At 42.2% G+C, this 19569-nt stretch overlaps 1 protein-coding gene across 3 annotated transcripts in view; it reads right to left on the bottom strand.

Moving 5' to 3' along the window:
• Positions 1 to 19569, bottom strand: part of KIAA0556 (KIAA0556 ortholog) — a 187336-nt gene that overhangs the window by 59689 nt on the left and 108078 nt on the right. For all 3 annotated transcript variants that reach the window (XM_030579222.1, XM_030579224.1, XM_030579223.1), the window contains exons 15-16: positions 5127 to 5858; positions 3663 to 3871 (exon numbers count right to left, since the gene is read on the bottom strand). In XM_030579222.1, coding sequence (XP_030435082.1) covers positions 3663 to 3871; positions 5127 to 5858 — 941 coding nt within the window. The remainder of the gene's footprint in view (positions 1 to 3662; positions 3872 to 5126; positions 5859 to 19569) is intronic.

Below are 19569 nucleotides of genomic sequence, written 5' to 3'. Positions count from 1 at the left end.
AGCTAAATATAGCTGTATACACCTAGGAACAAATAATGTAGGCCATACTTACAGGATGGGGAACTCTATCCTGGGAAGCAGTGATTGTGTAAAAGATTTAGTGGATAATTAGCTGGACAGGAACTCCCAGTGGGATGCTGTGGCCAAAAGGACCAATGCAATACTTGAATGCATAAACAGGGGAATCTTGAGCAGGAGTAGAAAGATTATTTTACTTCTGTATTTGACATTGGTGTGATCACTGCTAGAACACTGTATCCAGTTCTGGTGCCCATGAGTCCAGAAGGATGTTGATAAATTGGAGATGATTCAGAGAAGAGCCACAAGAATTATTAAAGGATTAGAAGACCTGCCTTATAGTGATAGACTCGAAGAGGTCAATCTATTTAGTTTAACAAAGAGAAGGTTAAGGGTTGACTTGACTAGTGTCCATAAATACCTACCTGGGGAACAAATATTTAATAATGGGCTCTTCAGTCTTGCAGACGAAGGTATAATACACTCCAGGGGCTGGAAGTTGAAGCTAGACAAATTCAGACTGGAAATAAGGCTTAAAATTTTAACAGTGAGAGTAATTAACCATTGAAACAACTTATCAAGGGTCACGGTGGATTCTCCATCCCTGACAATTTTTAAAGCAGAACTGAATGTTTTTCTAAAAGATCTGCTCTAGGCATTATTGTGCGGCAGTTATCTGGCCTATGTTATGCAGGAGGTCAGAACAGATGATCACAATGGTCCCTTCTGGCCCTGGAATCTATGAGTCTATTATACTGGAGTGGAGAGTAGTGCTTATAAAATTTGGGGATGACATCGGACTGGTGGGGAATTGCAAGGATTTTGGAGGACAGGATTAAAATTAAAAATGATCTTGAGAAATGAGAGAATTGGTCTGAAATGAACAAGATGATATTCAGTAAAGACAAGTGCAAATTACTACACTTAGGAAGGAAAAATCAAAGGCACAACTTCAAAATGGGGAATAACTGGCTAGGTGGTAGCACTGCTGAAAAGGATCAGGGGATTATAATGGATCACAAACTGAACATTAGTGAACAATGTTATGCAGCAGTGAAAAAGGCTAATCTGGGATGTATTAACAAGAGTGTTTTATGTAAGACACAGGAGGTAATTGTCCCATTCTCCTTGGTGATGGTGAGGCCTCAGCTGGAGTACTGTGTCCAACTCTGGGCACCACACTTTAGGAAAGATAAATTGCAGAAAGTCCAGAGAATAGCCACAACAATTATAAAAGGTTTAGAAAGCCAGACTTCTGAGGAAAGGTTAGAAAACTGGGCATGTTTAGTCTTGAGAAAAGAAGGCTGAGGGGGGACCTGACAACAGTTCTCAAATATGTCAAGGGCTGTTATAAAGAGGACAGCGATCAACTGTTCTCCACATCCACTGAAACTAGGACAAGAAGTCATGGGCTTAATCGGCAGAAGGGAGATTTAGGTTAGATCTAGGAAAAACTTTCTAACTATAAGGGTAGTTAAATGCTGGAATAGGCTTCCAAGGGAGGTTGTGGAATCCCCATCATTGGACGTTTTTAAGCACAGGTTGAACAAACATCTTTCAAGGACCGTCTAGGTTTACTTTGTCCTACCTCAGTACAGGGGGCTGGACTTTAACTTCTTGAGGTCTCTTCCAGTCCTACATTTCTATGATATTTTAATCATTCATGTGGCTCTTCTCTGAACTCTCTCCAAGTTAACATCCTTCTTGGATTGTGGACACCAGAACTGGACACAATATTCCACTAGCAGCCACACCAGTGTCAAATACAGAGGTAATACAACTTCTCTTCTCCTACATAATATTTCCTTGTTTATACATTAAAGGATCACATTAGCTGTTTTGGCCCCAGTATCGCAATAAGAGCTCATGTTCAGCTATTTATCTACTATGACCTCCAAGTCTTTTTCAGAATCACTGCTTCCCGCATCATATAAGTATGGTCTGCATTCTTTGTTCCTAGATGTATGATCTTACATATTTGGCTGTATTAACATTCACATTGTTTGCTTACACCCAGATTACCAAGCAATCCAGATCAGTCTGTATCAGTGAACTGTTTTCTTCATTACTTACCACCCATCCAAACTTTGTGTCATCTACAAACTTTATCGGTTATGATTTTATGTTTTCTTCCAGATCATTGATAAAAATATTAAATACCATAGGGCCAAGAACCAATCCCCAGAGGACCAACTAGAAACACGTGCTAGATGATGATTCCCCAAGTGCATTCTGAGACCTATTTGTTAGCCAGTTTTCAGTCTATTTACTGTGTTGATTTTATATCTTTATAGTTTTTCAATCAAAATGTTGTGTGGTACCAAAGCCAATGCTGTACATAAGTATATTACATCTACACTATTACCTTTATCAACCAAACTTGTAATCTCATAAAAAAGATATGAAATTAGTTTGACAAGATCTATTTTCTATTAACACATGAGGATTAGCATTAACTATATTATCCTCCTCTAATTCTTTATTAATCTAGTCCTGTATCAGCCATTCCATTGTTTTTTCTAAGTGTCAAGCTGACAGGCTCACAATTACTTGGGTCACCTGTTTACCCTTTTTAATATTGGCAAAACATTAATTTTCTTCCAGTCCTTTGGAGTTTCCCCAATGTTCCATGACTTACTGAACTTTAAGGGGATGAAAGTCACAAGAGAGTCTTTTATACCATGACAGATGAGCAAGTGCTCCCTGACAGATTATATTGCTCTGCTTAGTTCCCTGGCTCATAAGGTAAGTTGCCTAGCTGCCACAATTTGGATCTGTAGAGAAAATTTTCACAAAGAACTTTTGAATAAGTTTTAGTTCAGGGTCTACTTTTATAGCTGACTTAAGCCCAGTGTCACAAGTGGGATGTGAATGGTCCAGGCCTATCAGTCAGAACAGGAGTTGGAAGCCAGGTCCGGATACCAGGTGATCAGAGTCTGAGATAGGCCAGAGGGCAAAAAGAGAGTCAGATGTCAGTAGGGTCAAGTGGAGACCAGATTAGGCAGTAGGAGCAGGTAATGCAGGGGATGCCATCCTAAGCAGGGAAACCCAGTTGCAGAGATGAATTCCTGTTCCTCTGCTTGGTTCAAATAGAAGCAGTGAACCAAACAGGATTCCTGGAGTTCCACCCATCAGAGCCCAGGACTTGAGTCCTCTGTCAGAGGTGAACTTTGAGTTCTGATCACTTTAAAACAGGTCACTGGGTGGCGGGTTGGAACATACTGGTGCCTAAGAGCTCTGTGGACTGGCGTTTGAGACCTGCAGCCCTGACACTCAGAAAATTACAAGTTATGGATTAAAAACACAGATAAACTTCAAAGCAGTATACATATGCAGCTGGGTCTAAACCAAAAGAAATACTGTCTTATCTCTTTCCACATAATTAAAGAGGAAGTTTGTGTATAATGTCACTATAGCCTTCATTAAATGCTCATGAATAAATCAGAAAAGACAAAAATTGGAATACAATATTCATTTTGAAAACAAATTTCTCCCAGTAATATGATTGGTGATAAAATCCTCAGAACAGACTGACAGCCATATCAGTCCCAGCTTCAGTCTCTGATATCAATTATTGCCACTGGAACTATTCAATGGAAATAGAAGATAGTTTCCTTAGAAATCCTCATTAATATGTGTCCTACCTGCTTATCATCTGTTCTTAAGCCTGCTTGTGTAAAAGGTCTCTCATCTCCCTCCCCATCAGCAGTTCTTGGTCTCTTTAGCTCTTCCTCATATCTCAGTGAGCACACATTTTCAATTTCTCCATCATAAGTCTCATCATAGCAGAATATGGCCTCTAGAATATCATCATCAGTCGTGAACAATATAGTATCCCCAAAGTGCTCTGGAGCTGAAAAGCACAATAAGACATTAGGAATTAAAAACACAACGTGAAAGCACCGCAAACCAAGGGCTTCAGTACACTACAATATGGAACTATGTTTTAACGTGTTGAGTAATATGTTTAACTAATATGACTGTAAATTGTAAGATAGACAAGGGACAATTTATTCCTTGTCTATGCTACAGTTTAGAGTCATGTTACAGTAGAACCTCAGAGTTACGGACACCTTGGGAATGGAGGTTGTTTGTAACTCTGAAATGTTCCATAACTTTGAACAAGACATTATGGACTTCAGCCACAAGGGGTTGGGGCTGCAGCTGCAGGGTCGGGGCAGTCACGGCTTCTGACCTTTGGGGTGCCAGGGCTCTGGGCAGGGGCCTCAGGGCTTCTGCCCCATGGGAGCAAGGGGGCTCAGGGCTTTAGACATGAGAGGGGGGAATGCTGGGGTTTGGGGCAGAAGCCCCACAGTTCTGATCCTGGTTTCAGCCCTGCTGCAGGCATCAGGGATTGGGGCTCCCCACTACTCTCCTACCCGTTTCAGCTGGGGGGCCCACTGGGACTCGGGAGTTTAGCTACTGGGGGAGTGCTGGAGCTGAAACCGGTCCTCTCCTTGTAGCTAAAGTCCTGAGCTCTGATGCACCCATGAGGCTGAAACCCCGAGCTCTCCCCCACCTGGAGCCCTGATCCCCCGCTTGTGGCTGCAGTCCCAACCCCCCATGGCTGAAGCCCTGAGCTCCAGGGCTAAATCCCCAAGGCAGTACAGTATTTGTGTTTTTTTGTCTCCGTTGTTGCCTGATTAATTCCGGTTCCACATGGTCTCCGGTTGACCGGTAAGTCTGTAACTCTGGTGTTTGTATCTTTGAGGTTCTACTGTAGTTAACATGTTAAAACACAATTTTTTATTGTAGTGTAAGTGAGTCCAGAGATTCTAGATGATTTTTAAACACACCTAAAATATAAATCTGTAAAAAAAGATCTCATACTCATAAAAACAAGGACAATACAAATAAAGCCCAAGACTGTAAGCTGTCTGGGGCTGAGACAATCTTTTGTTTTTTATGTCTGTTCCCTGTCCTGGCTGGGGACTCTAGGAGCTATAAATATAAAAAAATCTCTTTACAGAGAATACATCTACATTTGAGTTGGGAAGTTTGATTCCCAGCTCATGCAGAGTTACCCATGCTAACTCTAGCTAGCATGCTAAAAACAGCAGTGTAGCCAGGTGTCATTTTCACAAAGAAAATGAGGGATTATACTATACCTCCAGACAATGTTCCTGAAGCCTTTGCAATTTCTCCTTTAAAGATGCATTGCTCATCTAATAGCATTGTAATATCCTTCACACCTCGGAAGGAGTGTATTCGGGATTTATTATAATTCCAAATCCTAATCATAGCTACTTGACAGGGATTCACAAAGTCAATATAGATATGGTGAGGCTTCCCAGGAGTAAAGGGTGCTAGCCAAAGGTGCATGTCATCCTGTGTCCGATTTACCCCATCAGTTAGATTGGTTATTACTCTTGGATCTTTGCCATAGGCTGGTAAAATATTTATATCAGGTGGCTCAGCTTTTATCTTTGAAATCTGAACAGGCTCTCCTTTGGAACTAAAAATTTCAATTCCATTAAGACCAACATAGTGTCTGTCTCCCCATGTGGATTTAATGTCTATTATTAAGTGCTGTCCATATGGCAAAACAGGGATTTTAAAATCATTTCCATCATCTGTCTCCATGTAATTTTCTTCTTGTCTTTTCGGTAGCACTTGTATTCCTTCTTTCCTCACAAGCTGATGTTCTCCATGGCGGCTGATTTTCTGCTGATGGAGAAACTCATCAAAGATATCCCCTTGAAAATCCATGTTGGAGATTCGCCCACGGTGAGAATAATTGAACTTTAGAAGGGAGTTCCATGACTCCTGCAGAGTGTGTTCTTGTTCACTATGCCACCCAGCCCTGAAGTTTTTTAGGTCATTGACACAAAGGACTTCATCTGAAAATAAAATCCAAGAAAAGTCTTTATATATGTAGACATGACGAGAAACTAATTCCCACAATGTAGACTATCAAACGTAGACCATTGCGTTGGTTATGTTGGGTCCTCTTGCTGTAGCATTCTGTTCTAATGCTGCTATTACATTGCTTCTCTCATCACACCCAATGTTAAAATCTCTGACTCCCTTTCCCATCTTAGTGTTAAAATAATTATGTCAGTAAAGGTTAATGTTGAGACACAAACCAACAAAGGAAGGAACCCAAATTTTAAGGCTGCCTGAGCATCATCAGCTGAGCACTGTTATGGAAATACAAGTCAATTACAGGATCATCGTGCAAATTTTAAGTGAAAGAGCTTGGTCCAAAGGCCTCTGAAATCATGGGAGGCTTTTGATTGTAGTATACAAGAGACTGTAGTGACACAGATGTGCAAGTATACTGGTGCAGCTTTGTACAAAGGTACAGATTACGGCTGTCCATCGCAGTTAATTCACGCAATTAACTCAAAAATATTAATCACGATTTAAAAAATTAATTGCGATTAATCACACTGATAAACAATAGAATACCATTTGCAATTTATTAAATATTTTGGACGCTTTTCTACATTTTCAAATACATTGATTTCAATTACAACACAAAATACAAAGTGTACAGTGCTCACTTTATATTATTTTTATTACAAATATTTGCTCTGTAAAAATGATAAACAGTGTTTTTCAGTTCACTTCATACAAGTATTATAATGCAATATATTTTTCATAAAAATAAAACTTACAAATGTAGATTTTTTTTGTTACATAATTGCACTCAAAAAAACCAAAACAATGTAAAACTTTAGAGCCTACAAGTCCACTCAGTCCTACTTCTTGTTCAGCCAATTGCTAAGACAAACAAGTCTGTTTACATTGACAGGAAATAATGCTGCCTGCTTCTTATTTACAATGTCACCTGAAAGTGAGAATAGGTATTTACATGGCACTTCTGTAGCTAGCATTGCAAGGAATTAATGTGCCAGATAATCTAAAAATTTGTATGCCCCTTCATGCTTTGTCCACCATTCCAGGGAACATGTTTCCATGCTGATGATGCTCACTTAAAAAAACATGTTAATTAAATTTGTGACTGCACTCCTTGGGGTGGAATTATATGTCTCCTGCTCTGTTTTACCTGCATTCTGCCATATATTTCATGTTATAGCAGTCTCGGATGATGACCCAGAACATGTTCACTTTAAGAACACTTTCACAGCAGATCTGACAAAACGCAAAGAGGGTACCAATGTGAGATTTCTAAAGATAGCTACAGCACTTGACCCAAGATTTAAGAATCTGAAGTGCCTTCCAAAATCTGAGAGGGACTAGATCTGGAGCATGCTTTCAGAAGTCTTAAAAGAGCAACACTCCGATGTGGAAACTACAGAACTCAAACCACCAAAAAAGAAAATAAACTTTTTGCTTGTGGCATCTGACTCAGATGATGAAAATGAATATGCATCGCTCTGCACTGCTCTGGATCGTTATTGAGCAGAACCCATCATCGGCATGGACGCATGTCCTCTGGAAGGGTGGCTGAAGCATGAAGAGACACATGAATCTTTAGAGCATTTGGCATGTAAATATCTTATGATGCCAGCTACAACTGTGCATGCAAACACCTGCTGTCATTTTCAGGTAATATTGTAAACAAGAAGCGGGCAGCATTATCTCCTACAAATGTAAACAAACTTGTTTGTCTGAGCAATTGGCTGAACAAGAAGTCGGACTGAATGGACATGCAGGCTCTAAAATATTTTATTGTTTTATTTTTGAGTGCAGTTATTTTTTTGTACATAATTTTACATTTGTAAGTTCAGCTTTCATGATAAAGAGATTGCAGTACATTATTTGTATTAGGTGAATTAAAAAATACTATTTTGTTTTTTACTGTGCAAATATTTGTAATAAAAATAATAATATAAAGTGAGCACTGTACACTTTGTATTCTGTTTGGTAACTGAAATCAATATATTTGAAAATGTAGAAAACATCCAAAAAAATTAAATAAATTGTATTCTATTATTCTTTAACAGTGCCATTAATCACACACTTAATCGCGATTGATTTTTTTAATCACACAATTATTTGCAATTAATTTCTTTAATCGCTTGATGGCCCTAGTACAGATGCATTAAAGGAAGCTGCTCTTTGAAGTATTCATAAAGAAAGAATGAAATGCTAAATGTTAACCCACATCTTCCTACCCACAGTGCTCTAGAATTTCAAGCATAGATGCTGAGCATTACCTTTTATTATTTTGCTTTTATAGTCACTTTTTATTGCCAGGAGTGGTCTGCATGTGCATCATATACTGAGCTATGTGGATCAAAGAACTGATGTTGAATCCCATGCTTTTTTCCAGTGACCTTTTTAGTTGTGGTTTGTAGAGATTTTAATTATTTCAAAACAAATTTATTTTTCTTTTCAGGAAAAATATGTACATAAAGAATCAAGGGATTTAAACAAAAGCACCATGGTAAATGCAGACTGATAGAAGATACAATAATTTGTTACAATAGAAGATCTTATAGGGTGTAATCCCATATTGCAGGGGTGGCCAAATTTACTGACCCTCCGAGTTGCATACGACAAGCTTCAGAAGTTCGAGAGCTGGGTCGTGCCTGCCAGGGCTTGGGTCTTCAGCCCCACAGGAGGCTCCTGCTGGGGCTTGGCGCTTCAGCCCCCATCCCGCTGAAGCCCCAAGCCACCGTAGGTGAGCCCTGCAGGCCTGAAGTCCCGAAACCCTCCTCCCCACTGGGCAGAAGCCCCAAGACACCCTTCCTCTCTGCTGCAAGGCAGAAGTCCTGAGCGCCTCCCCAAACTACGGAAGGTGGAGAATGGGGAGGGGCGGCTCTGTGAGCCTCACTTTAACAGTAAAAGAGCTACATGTGGCTTGCGAGCCACACTTGGGCCACCTCTGCCATATTGCTTGACCAATCAGAACTTCCACTGACTCTTTGACAGGTTGCTGAATCTGGACATTGGAGTTATATTTTTGTGTCAGATAGCTAAACTTTCATGCACTTGCTGTATGAATAAATTGTACTTGTGTTTCTGAGCAAACAGCTCACCAGGAGAGGTTCAGCTAATGATCCTGCCCAGACAAACCACTGACTGGGCCTCACATTGGTTATAATCATATATACTGATCTAAGTAGGACAAAAAAAGACATTCTTAAGAGGTTGGGGCTCAAACCCATTAAATTTGTAAGTGGTGTCTGTAGAAAACCCTGTCAAACTATATTGGCCTGATGTGGATACAAATATTCTTCTTGGGCGGGATAGAGGAGTGTGACACAAACAACAAGCCACAGACTCACTCACACAGCCAGGGGAGTGGGACATAACCTTTATGCTAGGGATCTATCACTGGGGGGGTTAGGATGTGGGAACCAATGACTTTACACTATGTTGTATTTTGAAATAACAGTGTAATACTTTGTAAACACATTTCTAGCATAGGCAGCAATATTAATCCGGTACTTGCTTATACAGCAATTTAAATTTTATTTACTGTATGTTTTTTTCCTTTCTAATAATTTTTTAATTAACAAACTGAAAATGATGCTATAAAGGAAAACACACTGAAAACCTGGGGTTAATCACTGCTGGGCATTCTAATTGTAATGAAGGAAATGACTTCTGAACATAAGGATGGCTGAAGCCTTTGGTCATAAAGATAAGTGCACAATGGGGGGCATCTCAAAAAGTGCTGACAAGATGCTAACTCAGAGGCTGGAGCATGGAGAAAGTCTGAGACAAGGGTGAGTATATCCTTGGTTACAGAGTCCTGGGGGGAGTTTTTTTCTGCACGTGAATGCAAGTTTAGGCCTATAGCCAGTACAGTGATAGAGCACACACAATCTGATGCGAGGGAATACAATTCTCAGGCAAGGGATAATGGGGGTTGTGTGTTCTAGTAGAGCAGGAATTGGACCAGGAATTGGAAGACCTGAGGTCTATTTCCAGGACTGCCACCAATTTCTTGTGTGACCCGGGGAAGTCACTTCCCCTCTGTTTTTCCTCCCACCCTTTGTCTGTCTTGTCTACTCAGATTGTAAGCTCTGCAAGACAGGTGCTGTCTCTCACTATGTATTTCTGCAGTGACTAGTACAATGGGATCCTAATGATGGCTGGGTCTCTAGGAACTACTGTAATACAAGTAATAATATTAAAGGAGAAGAGGGTCTCCTATTGTTTCCCTCCTCTTTCCTATGTGTGTGTCTCATTTCTATGCACACTGTAAGTCGCTCTGGTCAGAGACCAGCTTTCTGACATACCTGTAAAGCACCAGACAAGTATAGCACTATACAATTAATAATAAATGAAGCTCCCAACCAAAAACCCCATTAAGCTGAAGTTAAGATTGTAAATATTAATAACTTCAGAGAAAAAAAAATAATAAAGTTTTTTATTTAAAAAAGAAAAAGGAACTTGAAATCCTTGAAATTCAAAGTTAAGGTTACCCACAAAAAGCCCCACAGAATAATGGATGACAAGGTTACTTACTAGTCACTATGCTTGTGAGAACACTAGCAGGGCTAGATTTAGAGGTCAGACTCTTCCAGAAAGCACTGGTCACTGCAGCTATGTCAGTTTTTCCAACTCCAAATGTTCAAAAATCCTGAGTTAGGTCTCCAAAATCAGATTTTTTTTTTAAATAATAAAATATCAGGTTCTGTTTATTTGCCTTAGGTTTTCGAGTCTTTAAGGGTCATATCTGTAAGATTTTCTCTACAACTATGAAGTCTTACATTTTACAGAAAATGAAAGTTGACCTACAGTAACTCCTTGCTTAACGTTGTAGTTAAGTTCTCGAAAAATGCAATTTTAAGTGAAACGATGTTAAGCTAATCCAATTTCCCCATATGATTTAATGTAAACGGGGGTGGGGGTTAGGTTCCAGGGAATTTTTTTTCACCAGACAAAAGACTACACACACACACACACACACACACACACACACACACACACACACACACACACACACACACACACAAAACAGTTTAGTACTATACACAGCAATGATGATTGTGAAGCTTGGTTGAGGTGGAGGAGTCAGAAGGTGGGATATTTCCCAGGGAATGCCTTACTGCTAAATGATGAACTAGCAATCAGCTGAGCCCTTACGGGTAAACACATTGTTGTTAATGTAGCCTCACACTCTACAAGGCAGCACAAATAGAGGAAGGGGAGACAGCATGGCAGACAGAGACAGACACACACACCATGTGTGGGAGAGAGAGAGATATGTGCATTGCCCCTTTTAGCATGCTGATCCCACTCTAAGTACACTGCCTTTTTAAGAAGATTAGCAAGTTGAGACAGCAGCTGCTGCCAGCAAGCTCCCTCCATCCTGAGCCCTGTTGTGTACCCCCCTCCCCACTCTATAGAGATGGGGTAAGCGGGGGGACAGGGAGACACCCTGACATTAGCCTCCCTCTTCTCGCCCCCTGCACAGCAAGTAGGAGGCTCCCAGGAGCAGAGGGCAAGAGCAGCACATGGAAGTGGGGAGAGGGACAGCTGAACTGCCGGCAATTGATAGCCTGCTGGGTGGCTGCCGCACAGGGAACTTAGAGGAGCGGGGAGCTGATGCGGGGGATGCTTTTAGTCCACCCTGGTTCCAAGCCCCCTCCAGTTAGCTCCAACGGGTTGGTCTTCCTGCAAGCAGAGGACAAAGCAGGTGGCTGCCAAACAACATTACAAGGGAGCATTGCGCAACTTTAAACGAGCATGTTCTCTAATTGATCAGCAACGTAAGAACGAAACGTTAACCAGGACAACTGTAAGTGAGGAGTTACTGTACTCACATAATCCTATGAGTCTAGGAGCTGGAGCTTTGAGAAAAAAAATCAAATAGAATGAAACTCTTGACAAAATCACAAACGTTGGCAGGAATGCTGGGCACATGCTTCTTTATGACCCTGAATATTGGTTGCAAGGTTACATAGAGAGCCACAACACTGACTCCATCAAAGCTCCTGTCCACTTAATCAGAATCCATAACTGAGACCGTGAAGAAGTGGGGATGAAGGTTGGAGAGTGTGCAGTTATACTGACAATCTACTCAGAGAGAGACCATTATTGTTCTTTCTCTTTTAATGACCATCAGTGTAACTCTTCTGCCAGGGGTAGCTGGCAGCAATAAGGTCCAGGTTCAATATCCAGGGGTCCCTTTTAACAATACAGAACAGAACTGGCTCAAGCGTCCACCCAGTAGTCTGGGAAAACTTAACACCACGCCATGGCACCTCTAAGAGGCAATACTTCCCTATAACAAAAGAACTTTTATTTAAAGGGTAAGGAAACCAAGCATTAGTTTGGGAAAACACCACAACTACATTCAACAGCATGTGACCATGGGCATCCCTAACCCAACAGTGCTTTGGGCAGTGTCCTTTGCCCCAGCTTCTCACCTTGTGATGGGAAAGTCAGGCCAACAAATGTCTCTTGAACACATCACTCCTCTCTCCCTCCACTGCAACCCACTCACAGGTAGCTGTCCTTGGTTATCAAAGACCCAGAGTTCAGAGGTCTATTCACAAGGTTCACCTCCCACACATGGAGGATGTGGGGAGCATCGAGCAATGTCTCTGTGGTCACTGTGCTCCTCTGCAACTGGCTCTTTGCCACTACTTCTGCCTCTGCTGCTTTTCCCTGCTACAGCTGGTCGTGCGCGGCTGCTGTTGGATGCTCATTGCCACTTCTGTGATGCCATGTTCTGAGGTTCCACTGCTTAACCCAGGTCTTCAGTTATTTCAGCTTTTAGTGATTTCTCCGGGTAACAGGGAAGCTCATTGCCAGTACAGCCTCTGCATTGTCTTTCATTTCACCACTGTACCTCTACCAGGTCTAAGACATAGACCTTCTTATCTGTGATTCAGCCCTGGTAATCACTGAACAGAAATGATGTCTCTCAGCAGAGTCGAATTAGCTCTGTCTTTAAACACTGGAGAAGGGAAGGTCAAATGGTGTCTAGGACTCTTTAGGTAGGGTCCACACCATCAGGTAGAAGCACCTACCCCCTCTCTCCACTGGGATTTGGCATTCCTACCCCCTGCTTAAGTGCCACCCAGTCCCATGTCATGGTCCATTTCGTAAGAGCGCCTACCAATTCCCCCACAGGTAGTAAGAGGTTTCTACGTACTGTCTTTATATGCCCAGGCTCCATTTAAGGTTTAATCTTGTAGACTGCAGATCCCTGAGTGTTTCCACCACCAACCACTGGGAAGTGGCACAGAGTGCAGGAGATGCCAGCTGGACAGCTGGTCCAGAAGGACTTTGACTACTTCAGAAGGGCAGGACCTTAGTTAGCTGGCCAGAGGGTCAAGCCACAAACAGGAAACTGCAGCTCTAGGAGTGAAAGGGGCAGCAGAATGAAACAGACGACGGGTAGAGACACCACCAGAGGAGAGCAGCAGCTGGCAAGAGCAAATCCCCAGAGCCACCAGGAAGAGGCAGCTCCTACAGTGAGTCGACCCTGTGAAACATACTGTAAGTGACGGTATCTATACAATTTCAGAGAGAATTAAAGGTGACAATTGATTAAGTCTAAATTGGGTGGACTTGTGACTCGGTTTTCCAACTTCTACCCCCAACAGCAATGATAGATTACTTTTTATGTTATTAAATGTTATAACATAAAACACCCAGGATATGGAATGTGGTCAACTTAGTATTACTGAAGGAACCACAATGTTCACATTTCCTGCCTTTTTGGTGCTTAATTTCTCAACAATGCTGCATTAACATATTTTTCCCATTTAATTTATGCATCATCAAAACAAAGATTTATGGCTATGGTAAAATACAATATAGTCCAATGATATAAGCTTTACATGACCATATTGTGAACTGGTCCAATATTTTGTTCTCAGTGTAAGGTCGTCATTTATTTTGTATGGTCACAGCCCCTTGGTTAAACTATATATTCTGTTTGCTTCATTACAAGTGGGTGTCGATTTCTTAAAATGATACAAAATCTGATTAAAGGATTTATATAGGATAAAATACATCCCAGAATTAAATGAATGGAATTTAGGCATATAAAACAAATAAAGGCTTAGGTCTACCAAATATAGAGCTGTATTATATAGCTCAGGGATTAGCCTGAATTGGATTCTCTCTTGCAAACATGTGCCAGCCACCTTTACCACCTCACAGAAAATGTACTTGTGTCCAGACAAATAAATGTGGTCAAAGAAATGAGGAAAAATTGAAAAAGGTGTTCCTCACCCCTTTTCTGTTGTTGATGATGTATGAAGGACTGAAGATGCAGTGGCATCCATAGGCGCAGGAAGTGGGGGTGCTGCAGCCTGCCTCCAGCTGTGGCCCCAGCCTCAGCCCCCTTACCTCTGTCTACTCCCGGAACCATGGCCCTACTCCTGGAACCCGGTCTACGGGGGTGTGGACTGGAGTAAGAGGGGGCGAGGTAAAAAGTTTGGGAACCAGGGCCGCCCAGAGGATTCAGGGGGCCTGGGGCAAAGCAAATTCGGGGGCCCCTTCCATAAAAAAAATTGCAATACTATTCAATACTATATTCTCATGGGGGGCCCTGCAGGGACTGGGGCAAATTGCCCCACTTGCTTCCCCCCCACAGGTGGCCCTGAGAAAAATAAACCTTCCGCATCTTGGCACAAACCCTGTTTTGAGAAAACTTCTTTACAAGGTATCACTGGTTCTCAGCATCAGCTAGTACTAAAAGGCACTAAAGCTCATTAAAAGGGTTGGACAAATATTTTCCATCAAAACTTCTTTTGGATCAAAAACTAGGGGTTTTTAAAAAGCAGAAAAAAATCATGGACAATATCTGCTTTCCTTCAAAATTTGTTGTTTTTTTTTTTAATTGAAAAGCTGAAATTAGTCTGCCAAAACCTGAATATGGTTTGGGGTTTCAGAAGTGTGTGACCAAATATTTGCTGTTTGCTGTGTTTGATTGCTTAAAAAAACAATAAAAAAATTCTGCTTAAAAAAAATCCAAAACTTTTGAACCACCTCAGCTTGTGACCAAATGCCTGAGCCTATCCAGTCAGAGATTTTTCCAGGTTTCTGATACTCTGCTGGCTTCCTTGACTCATATCTGTCTTCATAACTTTGCGTTCATTTAGCTTAGAACATAAGAACAGTCATACTGGGTCAAAACAAAGGTCCATCCAGCTCAGTATCCTGTCTACCGACAATGGCCAGTGCCAAGTGCCCCAGAGGGAGTGAACCTAACAGGTAATGATCAAGTGAGCTCTCTCCTGCCATCCATCTCCACTCTCTGACAGACAAAGGCTAGAGACACCATTCCTTATCCATCCTGGCTAATAGTCATTAATGGACTTAATCTCCAAGCATTTATCTGCTTCCTAGACACTGGCTTCATGGGGTTCATCACAAACTGGAGACGGTTACTGTGGGTTTGTCTTTAGTATAGCTTATGTATATACTCCACAAACTGAACATTTGAGCTTGTCCAAAATCTAGGATGAGCCTATGTTGTGAAAACTGAAATGCTCAAAATGCATGTGAATGGACACAGGGTGCTAAAATTAAATTAACCCAGAGGTTCTCAAACTGGGGGTCAGGACCTCTCAGGGGGGTCATGAGGTTATTACTGGGGGTTATGAGCTGTCAGCCTCCACCTCAAAGCCCGCTTTGCCTCCAGCATTTATAATAGTGTTAAATATATAAAAAACTGTTTTCAATTTATAAGGGGGGGAGAGTGTTTGCACTCAGAGGTTTGCTATGTGAAAGGGATCACTAGTACAAAAGTTTGAGAACCACTGAATTAACCCTTCTGAAGCCTCAGGGAATGCAGGGGAGGGAGGTCTCCCTTGGTAGGGTTGGGAAGGAGGTAGGTGGTGTTGGATATTGCTTTTCTCATGTGATCCCTCCCCCAGTGGCTAGTTTAAATGAAGCTACCTTCCCCTGACATGAATCTCCCTATGGCACTGAAATTAAATATAGACTATAATTTGGCATTTGAGAAGTGAAAGGGATGGTAGCCCTAATGGAAAAGCTAACAGTCTGGCTCTTCTGCAAGCCTCAAACTGCTGAATAAGCTTTAGGGTAGGGAAGTCTGTGCCTCTCAAACAGCCTGGCTCTGCCCTCTATCCGAACCCCACCCACTTCCTGCCCCCCGACTGCCTGCCCCCCTCAGAATCCCTGACCCATCCTGCCCCTTGTCCCCTCACTGTCCCCCAGAGATCCCCCCAACCACCACCCCGGGACCCCACCCCTGCTCCCTATCCCCTGACTGCCCCGACCCCATCCACTGAGTCCTGACAAACCTCCAGAATGCCCACAATCCAACCCCCCAATTCCCTGTCTCCTGACCGCCTCCCCAACCTCTGCCCCCTCCACTCCCTGCCCCTTATCCAACCCCGCCCCCGGCCCTGGCCTCTTACCCCCGCCTCCGCCCCTCTCCCAGAGCCTCAGCGCATCCAGGAGTGTCCCTGAACAGCGTAGCAGCCCCATGCCTCCGGCGGGGCCTGAGCTCCTCCCCGCTCAGAGCCACGTGGTAAGGGGGTGGGGCTGTGAGCTTCAGCGGGGCCTGAGCTCTCTCCACTCGGCCTGAAGCTCGCAGCCCTGCCCCCTTACCATGTGGCTCTGAGTGGGACGGAGCTCAGGGGCCCCGCCAGAGCCACACTGCACCACTGTTCAGGGACATTCCTGGGTGTGCTGAGGCTCCGGGAGAGGGGAGGAGGCAGGGTCAGGCCGGGGAGGGAGCCTTGGCTGTTCTCGTGGGGGCCCCTGCTGAGCCCGGGGCTTGGGGAAAATTGCCCCACTTGCCCCCCACCCTGGGCAGCCCTGTTGGGGACCACTGCTTTACGTTTTGTTAGCTGTTCTGACTTTAAAAAGTGTTCCAGCGCCACTACTGGCATATTTTGACTCCTGAATTGTCCAGTTTGGCCGATGTACATAGCAGAGGGGCATAGCTGGCATATGGCGGCATATATTACATTGGTGGACGTGCAGATGAATGAACCGGTTATGGTGTGGCTGATCTGGTTAGGTCCTGTGATGGTGTCGCTGGTGTAGCTATGTTGGCAGAGTTGGCATTGAGGTTTGTTGCATGGATTGGTTCCTGAGTTAGAGTTACTATGGTGCAGTGTGCAGTTACTGGTGAGAATATGCTTCAGACTGGCAGGTTGTCTGTGGGCGAGGACTGGCCTACCACCCAAGGTCTGTGAAAGTGAGGGATCATTGTCCAGTATGATCGGCCAAACTGGACAGTCCCTACGGAAAAGGATAAATGGACACAAATCAGATATTAGGAATGGCAATATAGAAAAACCTGTAGGAGAACACTTCAATCTCCCCAGACACACAATAGCAGATTTAAAGGTAGCCATCCTGCAGCAAAAAAACTTCAGGACCAGACTTCAAAGAGAAACTGTTGAGCTTCAGTTCATCTGCAAATTTGACACCATCAGCTCAGGATTAAACAAAGACTGTGAATGGCTAGCCAACTACAAAAGCAGTTTCTCCTCCCTTGGTTTTCACACCTCAACTGCTAGAAGAGGGCCTCATCCTCCCTGATTGAACTAACTCGTGATCTCTAGCCTGATTCTTACTTGCATATATATACCTGCCCCTGGAAATTTCCACTACATGCATCCGACAAAGTGGGTATTCACCCATGAAAGCTCATGCTCTAATACGTCTTTTAGTTTATAAGGTGCCACAGGACTCTTTGCTGGTTTTACTAGAATATGTTATGATATAAAATGGAGATTTATACTTTGGGTATCAGATAAGGGTTTTGATCTAGTATTTGCACCTATTTAGTGTATTTTAGAGTACTCGTTTTTTCTAACAAATAAGGGATTATCCATCTCATCATTTAGAATGCATTTAGATGCAATAGCAGCTTTTCATAATCCTGTGGATGGTAAAATCAATTTTTTCTTGTTATATTGTCGAAAGATTTTTAAGGGTCAGTTGAATCTTTACCCACCAGTTCGTCCATGGGACTTAAACCACGTGTTAACATTTGAACTTTTATCAGCTTGATATTTATTTCATCTTTCCATTAAAACAGCCTTTATTATAGCAGTTACATCAGCTAAAAGAATTAGTGAATTTTATGCCTTGATGGCAGACCCTCCATTTACAATTTTTTATAAAGATAAACACCCACATTTTTTTTACCTGAAGTAATTTCTGATTTTCTTGTTAATCAATGTATTAACCTGCCAAAACTCTTTCCAAAACTTCACACTCTTAAGAGTGAATTAAAGTTACATTGTTTGGATGCAAAAAAAGTTCTGGCTTACCATTTAGACAAAACTAAAGTGTTCAGACCTCCCAACTGTTTATTTCCTATACAGATAACTTCAAGGGAAAAGTGGTTAAGAACATAAGAACAGCCATACTAGGTCAGACCAAAGGTCTATCTAGCCCACTATCATGTCTTTCAACAGTGGCCAATGCTAGGTGCCCCAAATAAGTAAAGCCAAGCACCTCTCTGCTAGGGGACAACAGGCCAGCCAGAAACTGGTCCCCAGGCCCCAGCGAGATTTGAACTCACGACACGTGGTTTACAAGACCAGTGCTCTGGGTCAGATAGTTCAATGAAGTGAGTTATATGAATGTTTCACATTCTTCTTCTCCTACTACTAAAACACATTCTACCAAGGTAGTTTCTACTTCAGCAACATAGATCTATTTCATTAATTGAAATGCGTAAAGCAGCCACATGGAGCTCAGTACATACTTTTACTAAACAGTATGCATTAGACATAGCTGGCATGTCCTTATTTACTTTCTCCACACCAGTCATGATTTTATAGACCTCTATTATATCCCGCCTTAGTCATCTCTTTTCTAAGCTGAAAGATCCCAGTCTTATTAATCGTTCTTCATATGGAAACCATTCCATATCCCTAATAATTTTTGTTGCCCTTTTCTGAACCTTTTCCGATTTCAATAAATCTTTTTTGAGATGGAGGGACCACATCTGCACACAGAACTCAAGTTGTGGGTGTACCATGGATTTATATAGAGGCAATATGATATTTTCTGTCTTATTAGCTATCCCTTTCTTAATGATTCCTAACATTCTATTTGCTTTTTTGATTGCCGCTGCACATTGAGAGGATATTTTCAAAGAACTATCCACGATGACTCCAAGATCTCTTGCTTGAGTGGTAACAGTTAATTTAGACCCCATCATTTTATATGTATAGTTGGGATTATGTTTTCTAATGTGCATTACTTTGCATTTAGCAACATTGAATTTCATCTGCCATTTTGTTGCATCTTAAGAGAAAAAGAGTTCTCAAAATTTGTCAGAGTCCTGTTGCCAATACCATGAGATGTAGTGATTGAGGGTCTGGATGGTGCACTCCTCCCATTTTTATGATAGGAGATATTGCAATACAGGTAAGTGTTTGAATTTCCTTTTGTAGAGAAGAAACTAGTTTATGTACCATTGCTGTCTTGCCTACGCCGGAGCAACGAGTATCATTTTGGCTGAGTCCTGTCTGATCTTTTTTACTACCTTAAACAATAATGGAAAAGGCAGGAAAGCATACATCAGATCTATCCCCCAATTGATGAGAAACATATCCATCAATGACTGAGTGTCTATCTCTTCTCTCAAACAAAAGTGAGGGCATTTGGTATTGAGGCTGATGGCAGAGATCTACATTTGGAAATCCCCAAAGATTGATAATGTTTTGA

The sequence above is a fragment of the Gopherus evgoodei genome, chromosome 10 (genome assembly GCF_007399415.2).
Source record: "Gopherus evgoodei ecotype Sinaloan lineage chromosome 10, rGopEvg1_v1.p, whole genome shotgun sequence".
NCBI lineage: Eukaryota > Metazoa > Chordata > Testudines > Testudinidae > Gopherus > Gopherus evgoodei.
This window is presented reverse-complemented; position numbering and strand designations above follow the sequence as displayed.